The sequence below is a fragment of the Corvus kubaryi genome, unplaced genomic scaffold, assembly GCF_017639235.1.
Source record: "Corvus kubaryi isolate FWS band 111438036 unplaced genomic scaffold, C.kubaryi_AGA036_p1.0 split1-131, whole genome shotgun sequence".
NCBI lineage: Eukaryota > Metazoa > Chordata > Aves > Passeriformes > Corvidae > Corvus > Corvus kubaryi.
Genome location: NW_024582073.1, coordinates 19,123,495 through 19,131,418, shown reverse-complemented (window position 1 = coordinate 19,131,418; position 7,924 = coordinate 19,123,495). Strand labels below are relative to the sequence as shown.

Below are 7,924 nucleotides of genomic sequence, written 5' to 3'. Positions count from 1 at the left end.
GGGGAGCGGTGCCGGCCCCCGCCGGGAGGGCGCTGGGGCGGCAGCGGGGGCGCCTCGGGTAGCGCAGCGCGGAGCGCGGCCCCGCCTGCCCTCAGGTGTCCGCTCCTGACTGCGAGCTGGGTGTGGGAGACGCGAGGGGCTTGTAGCCGCGCACTGCCTGATGCGGATGAAGCGCTCGAACGCTCCAGGCCCAAGCTCTAGTAGGAGGAGGAGGAATCTAGGAAATGAAAAATAAAGCTGCTTGTAAGCTTCAGCGGGAGCTGTCGGTACGCTCGGCTGGTGGCGGTGCGTGTGGAGGAGCGGGCACGTGTGACACTGCTGGAGGCCACCAGGAACTCCTGGTGATAAACTTCGGAGTGTGAGACATCAAAATCACCTCTGACACCTTGTTTGACAGTGTGTATAAATACTGTGTTACATGGTTACTGTCGTGCACAAAAAGAGGCTTACTCATCTACTCCCTCTGATGTCTCACTTTCTCTAAAACGGTGATGATGAGGGGAAAAAGAGAAGGTACTTTCCCGCACAGTGATAGTTGTAGTTTACCTGCTGAAAGTGTGCAGTGTAAGTCAAGCTAGCTCCCGAAACTGGAGCTGAAAATTTGTGAATTATTTGCAGCTGAGAACAAGAAAATTATTTATGCCTGAAATAGTTCTGCAAATTCTAAAATTTGTAAAGAAGGGTACAAATAAATTATTAATTGTAAATAACAACCTGAAATTCTATATGTAGATTGATAAAAATGCCTTAATAACACCAGAAGTTTTTAATTAGTTAAACAATGCTTACAAAATCTAGTCAGCTGTTTCCTAAAAAGGTATACAGACACAGTATTGTGCTGATTGTTACTGCTTTATCTTTTTATCAAGGGGTACCTTGCTTAGTCCTTTTCATTTCAGTAAATCTTCAGAGCTTTTTAGAATATTTGTAGTACAAAGTGTATTATGATTAGTATAATAATCTCCCAAGATAAAATAATTAAAAAGATAAAGCATCATGCTTTACCTAACGATAATCATATTCCATTTAATGACTGGCTTTAGTGCTATAATTATGTTCTTATTTACAGAAGAGTCTACGGCTGTAGAGAAAACGATGAGGCCTCATACCAGACTGAATATTCATTCTGCATTCTGGATTTTGGCATCAATAACTGTGACATACTACTTTGATTTTTTAAAAAATATTAAAGAAACTATGCAAGCAGATAGGTAAGGTATCTTTTCTTACAAGAGGGTTGTGTTTTAGTCTTACAATAATACTCAGTTTGTTACATCTGGTCACTGTATTTTAAATTGTGCATAGACAAGATCCACAATAGGAATAGAGAAGCCTGGGACTGTTCAGCCAGAATAAGAGAAGGCTCAGAGGCATCTTTTCAATGCATGTAAATACCTGAAGGGAGGGTGCAAAGAAGACAGAGCCAGGCTCTTTCCAGTGGTGCCCAGGACAGGACCAGAGGCAGTGGGCACAAACTGAAAGGAGGTTCCCTCTGAAGATCAGGAAACACTTTTTTACTGTGAGGGTGACTGAGCACTGAACAGGTTGCCCAGGTAGGTTGTGGAGTCTCCATCCTTGCAGATACTCAAAAGCCATCTGGACATGATTTTGGGCAACTGGCGGTAGCTGAGCTTGCTTGAGCAGGGAGGTTGGACCAGATGACCACCTAAGCTGATATTATTGAACTAATTTTAAAGTAAATACAATGCTTAATATTTGCTATAATTGTTTTTTTCTCTATAAACTCTACTGAGCCATCTTTGTACATGCAAAGTTTGCTCTGATACCAGCATTTTAATACTGTACCTTCAAGTTTTCATTTAAGGCCAAGAAATAGCAGCCTCTTTTGTTGGAAGTGTTGGGGTTTTGATTTTATTTTAATAAAAAAACCCTGAAATTAATATTTAAATGTCAAACAAAAGTTCATTTCTCTAGAAGGTGTTTGGATGACTTTGAATAGGTTAGCAAAAGATTAATGAAATAATTTCTCAGAAGTAATTTTTATTTCTAGCCTTTCTTTTCTGTTAAATTATTTTCAGTGGGATTGATGTTTGTTAAATATTTTTAGATAGCTTCAGCTGGAGGTGCTTTTAAAACTCTCATTGCTGTTGTCATTGTTATATCAGTATGTGGAAGCTGCACAGGGCCTTGCTCTGTGCTGTGAGGTTCTCTGAAGCTGCTCTCCCAGGCTGGTTACACCCTTCACACAGCTGACTGTGAAAGCAAAACTGGTGATTCCAGGATGTAATCAAAATTTGGGGTCAGGACCCTGTCTTCCTGCGCTGTTTGTCTAGGTAGGCCATGACAACAGTTCTCTTAGTGCAGAACTCTCAAGTAGCAGTACCAAGGTTCCAAAGTAGCACATTATGTTCGCTGTACCATTCCAGAGCAAATGTTACCTGAGTAGGAAGATCCTTGATTACCCTTTGTAATTTAGTAATCAAGTTATGGTAATGAGAATTCACTTTTCAAAATTTTTATTTGTTATACACATTCAGATAAGATTTTATTAAAGTGCATCTTCCTCCCAAGTTGCCTTTCCTGAACTATTCTTGAAGTATGTCCTCAAAGAGGCTCAAAAGTGTCTTCCCAAATAATCACATACCCTGTGTTTTTATGATTCTCAGTTTAAAATTCTGGATTTCTCCGTGGTTTTCTTCAGCAGCTATAAAGAAAATTCTTCATGCTTCTTGTCTGTTAAATTTGAGAGTTCACAAACAGAAACCATATTAAAGCTTTTGGCAATATTTCTGTTGCACAAAGATCACCAGTCTAATTTATAGTGTAAAGCACAGTTGCAGTGGAGCCTATTTTATATTAGACAGCTTTGAAGTGCAAGAAGTGTTCTGTAAAATTAAATTTTGTAAAACCTACAGGAACTCTAGGCCACAATCTGTGTATCTAACAGATACTGTCTGTTCTGTTTGTAGACTGGAGTGAAGATTACTGTGCAAACTGCAATGTGACTGTGCCAAACATGGTTTAATGTGCTTTTCTTCCCACAGTTGGTGGCTTGCCTGTGGCTCTTGTTTACTGGCTGCATGTTTATCTGTTGCCTTTTACTGCATACTGTATCTTGAGTGGTACTGTGGAATTCAGGACTATGATGAACAGTACCCTGCACTGATTCCTATCACAACAGCTACCTTTATAGCAGCAGCAATTTGGTGAGTTCAAACACCATGTACAAACTTTGCTAAACCTGTGCAAAACCTGTGTGTTAATGGGCTCATTTAATAAGTATAATTTCTGTAATTCTACTATGTGTATTGGTGACGATACCAGTTCTGTGTAGCATAATTTCTTGCACTTTCAACTTTCATCCACAAAGCAAGAGTTGCAGCAGTTGAAACTGTATATTGTGTACTTAGAGATGTACTGGATCTTTTTTGTCTTGAAAATTTAGGGGAAAACTGAAGTCGTTATCTTTGTTAGTGTAAATTTTTCAACTCTGGCAACTACTTGTGCAGTTTACAAATTAAGACAAAGGTGCATTCTCCAGCTGAGAAAAAATTCAGCTTGATCAGTTTCTGTCAGAGTTCTTAATTATCAAACAACCTGTAAGTAGCAAACATACACAAAATGTTAAACTTCTGACTATTGCTATATAAGCTTTAAGGGTTTATATTTTGTCTGAGAATGGTACTTTTAATAAGAGACTTATGAGGTTATATGCGTCCAAACTGAGCAAATCTGCATGTGAATGAAGAAAATTACAGGCATTGTGCCAGTATTTTTATTTATTGTGCAAGTATTTATTTACTCTCCCTTTGAAAGTTGATTTCCTCTTGTTTTGCTGTTGTATCAGAGTATCAGTCAGCATTTGTTGCGACGGTGAAAAAAAAGGAAGATTGAAGAAAATAAAGGTTCCCTATGGTTTATAATTAGTCAAATCTGTAATTCTTGTAATTCAGTTGTAAAATAAGTTGGTTTTCCCCCTGTCTCTTCAGTTAACTGAAATCTGTCTGGATGGAAGTTTATATCAAGGCTTCTCTCAGCTGCCATGTATGCCCATGGAAAAATCAAAGAGTAGGTCATTTTCAGGGGCTTCAGATACAGATTTTCTGAAAGTAAAAGGTATCTTTACCCTCTACCCTTGATGGGTTTTGTTTTCAGAAACAAACAAGTGTTCTTCCAGATTAAGTAATTTAAATCTTCTTTCCTCTTGTGACATGTTTTCTTTGTATTCCTGATGCTTCCGCAATATGACAACTGAACTTACCAAATAATTTCTGCTTTTATTCCCAGTTTCAATGTTGCCTTGTGGCCTGTCTGGTCATTTTTGACACCTGTGTTGCTCTTCATTCAGTTCATGGGTGTTGTGATGCTTGTATCACTCCTGGGATAAGCCCTACAGGTAAATAATTGAATTTCCTAAGCACATAAAAGTATTTATCTCGTGGGAACTGATTTGTTAGACATTTAAGGATTGGATGACCATTTAGGGATTCCTTCTCTATGTTTTGTGTACATTCTTAGCATTTTCACATTTTGTGGCATATAGAGTAACCAGACAACATGCAATTATCCAAAAGGGAAGAGTATCCTTTTCACTTCTCTAAGATTCCATTCAAGACACTGAAAAGAAACATTAGTGAGAGTGTATGGTCTGGGTTTGGTATAGGCCAAAAACCTGCAGCTTTTACTGGGAGAACTTCTTAGCAAAGCTGCTTGACCTGATAGCAAAGGGGAGAAGATACCAACATTTGTGTGCAAGTGCCTTCTTTATTTTTTAAAATTCAAAATCTTTGTCGTATCTTTGTCTTTAAATATGCTGTATTCATTTTCTGTGATGAACAGTCCAGATCAACCTGCTATCTGGAAAATTGCCAGATATGAGAAGTTCTTTCTTCTTTCTAAAAAGAACTTTTCAAAGGCAAACCCATCTGTTTTGTTGACTTGAAAAACACATTCTCAATAACTGCCACATTGAAAGTGGGTTCCCACATCTTTTGTTAGGCTATACTTACCAAATGAATCCTGTGAAATGTGAAAAGCTAAGGAAGACATCAAAGACAAGTCAGTAAATGGGGTAAAGGATGTCCCCTGTATCACAGGGGTCTCATACCAGCCAAGGAAGCTACTCCTTCAGCAGGTCTTGTTTGTTGTACTTCTCAACGGAATGTGGAGGAAGCCTGTTTGGCTTTGCTTGCCATCACAAATCCTTTCTGGTGAGCAGATCCCTCAGCATTTTTAGGAGTGCAGCAAGAAGACTGTGCTGGATTTAGAGTGTAGCCTCTTGTACTGACAAAGTTGTAAGCAAAAAGTGTTTAATGCCGGGATGGTGAAACTCAGATTTTTTTTTTTCCTAGATATCAAGAAGCCTGATTTTTAAGGAAGTTATTAACTTCTATTCTGACAAAACTCACAGACTTCTGAAAAATACAGTACTTAATTCAGAACCTCTTTACTGTGGGAATTTGAGTCACACTTGCTGATACAAACTTATTCTTGTTTGTTTGTTCTATCATTGACTGTGTTCTGTCTGAGCGCTGGAAGTATGTGGGAAAATTCTGTATGAGGTCAAATAATTACTTGCCTAAAAATTAGGGCCAAGTTATTACTTGGTGTAATAATGTTATTACTTGGTTGCAAAATCATTAATTTATTTAGTACAAGATACAGCTTGTGCAGTATTTAGAACCTTCAAAGATTTTTGTTAAATTGGGTTGGTTTTTTTTCTTTTCTTTCAGCTTCATGTGAAGGACTCAAGTAACTGTAATCCTGCAAAGTGTATGTCACTTTTGTTACATTCCAGTACTTCTGTTGTTTCTAATACTGCCTGTTTGCTCTAACTGATACAGTAATTCTTAATCTACTTGATTTATAGATTAATGGACATAACCATAGGAAAAAGCAACTGATTACTGAATAATTGAAAGATAAATAGGTTTTACATCTCCTAGTAACATGAGGCCTTTCATTTTGTAAAGCTTTGTAAAGCTTCTATTTATATTTGAATATTAAGCACATGGGTAGTAAGTAATAGCAACATAAAATAGTTAGTGTTGGAAGGGACCTTTAAATATTATCTCTGGGGCCCTCAGAGGTCACCTAGTCCAGCTTCCTGCTCAAATCACGTTGTTTGATTTGGAAGTAATTGATACTTAGATCAAGTGTTGTGTGGTTTTAATACTATATTCTTTCCATTTGAATTGACAGGTAAAATACTGTTATCTGGAACCTGTGTTTGTACTTGTAAACTTACTTATAGGAGACATTTCTTGATCTGTTAAATTTCTGATGTTATATATGTTACCTTGTAGGAAATACTTTATTACCTAATGTCTTGAATTCAGATCTGCTAGTGTTTAAAAATAAAGTATGGATAGGGGTAAGGGAAAGCTGGTTGACATTTAGCAGTGCCATCAATGAAACAAATAAATTCTACTTGTGCTCATACAGTTTGTCCACAGCCAAAAATGGATGATCAAGCTGTGAATAACCAGCAATACAATGAACAATATTAACACTACACAATAAATTTGGAGCACACATTAAATTATTTTGATGTATGCACTGTTTTTCAGTATTCAGGTTGTTTTTTCTTCTGTAAATTAACTTTTCATTCTTAGCAGTGCCTGTAAATGAAGTTACCATTTTTCTTCCTCAGCAATGAAGAGGCTGATACTAACTTAAAAGCTACTAGTTATACTCAGTTGGGAAAATAAAATAGCATTTTATTTTTATTAGGTGTCTGTTCATGTTGGCTGAGATACTTAACTGTCTGAAGACCTGGGCACCATCTAGTTGCTAGACCACTTTATGTAGATCCTTGTGTAAATACTTTCCCACCCACACCTTATGGAAAATAGGAGAATGTAGAAATTGGGTATTGAAACTTGTTAAAATCTACCCCTTGTGACTGTTGCTTAAAGTCTGGACTGTCAAAGGATACTGTGTTCTTCATTCTGACTTCCAAATTCACACCATTGCTGAACACCTGAAATGTTTAGTAATGAAAAAGATACACATTGTCTTTGGCTGTTCCATTAAGCAAAAAGGTTGCATCCTAATAAGTGTGTAATACAAAGGATCAGACAAACCAAAACAAAGTGCATTCAGCACTACTTTAAGTAGTTTGTAGAGTAAGTTAACAGCTTGATTTTTTAAAATGTAATATTTAAGTTTGCCAAAACCAGTTGTGCTTCGCATCTTCAAAGTGCAAGTTGCTTATCTTCAGGTCTTCATCTTTCAAAAAGTTTTAACAATTTTTTGTCTGCATATGCAGGTACATTTGAATAACTTTATTATAATATTTAAAATGCAGTATTGCTCAGGGATGGTTATTATAGCTGTATTTTTATTTGTCAGCTTGGTGTTTTAAGTTGCTTTGTGATCTTGAATTAAAATTACTCTTTCCTACATGATTTTTCAAATTTGTTCTTCTGAACATCTTAATAAACTTTGTACAAAAGTGATCAATTGTTGTTCAGTATTTAATTGTTTAACTGTCTAATTACACTTTCTTGGAGACTTCAGCTCATCCTATTGCTTTTTCTGTAAAATAGATGTTCATGTAAATTTTAAATACTGTACTTGACTCGAAATATCTTTGTCTTTCATGCCCCCTCAGTGGGTTTATTGGAAGTGTTCCACTCTGTTTATCTTTGGAGAGCTGCTTGCCCTCTGAGTACTTTGATGTCTTTCTGAGAATCCCAGGTAGATATGCTCGTTGTACAAAGTCCTGCAAAGTGTTTCAGTAACAGTTCTGAGTATCCAACACAATACTCATTCACTACATGCTCAAAAGGAAAGTATAAGACCTACTTGGCCAGAACAAGGACCAGTCTGTCTTGGTATTTGGCCTCCAACCTATGCTCGGCACCCAAATACCTAAAATTAAGAGAATTTAGTTTAAGTAGAAAAGGGTCGATACTGAAAGTGTGTATAAATATTGGGAAAATGAATATATAAGAAGTGG

General features: G+C 37.1%; 1 protein-coding gene across 2 annotated transcripts; it reads left to right on the top strand.

Moving 5' to 3' along the window:
* Window positions 1-102: 102 nt before the first annotated feature.
* Window positions 103-7,421, top strand: TMEM128 (transmembrane protein 128). 2 transcript variants are annotated; one of them, XM_042053581.1, is made up of 4 exons: window positions 103-1,211; window positions 3,006-3,167; window positions 4,249-4,357; window positions 5,313-5,707. In XM_042053581.1, exons 1-3 carry the CDS (start codon window positions 997-999, stop codon window positions 4,346-4,348), a joined length of 477 nt encoding a protein of 158 aa, XP_041909515.1. In that variant the 5' UTR covers window positions 103-996; the 3' UTR covers window positions 4,349-4,357; window positions 5,313-5,707. The 2 variants fall into 2 exon arrangements, with proteins under 2 accessions (XP_041909515.1, XP_041909514.1); XM_042053580.1 differs by having other exon boundaries at window positions 116-1,211; window positions 5,694-7,421.
* The last annotated feature ends 503 nt before the right edge of the window (window positions 7,422-7,924 follow it).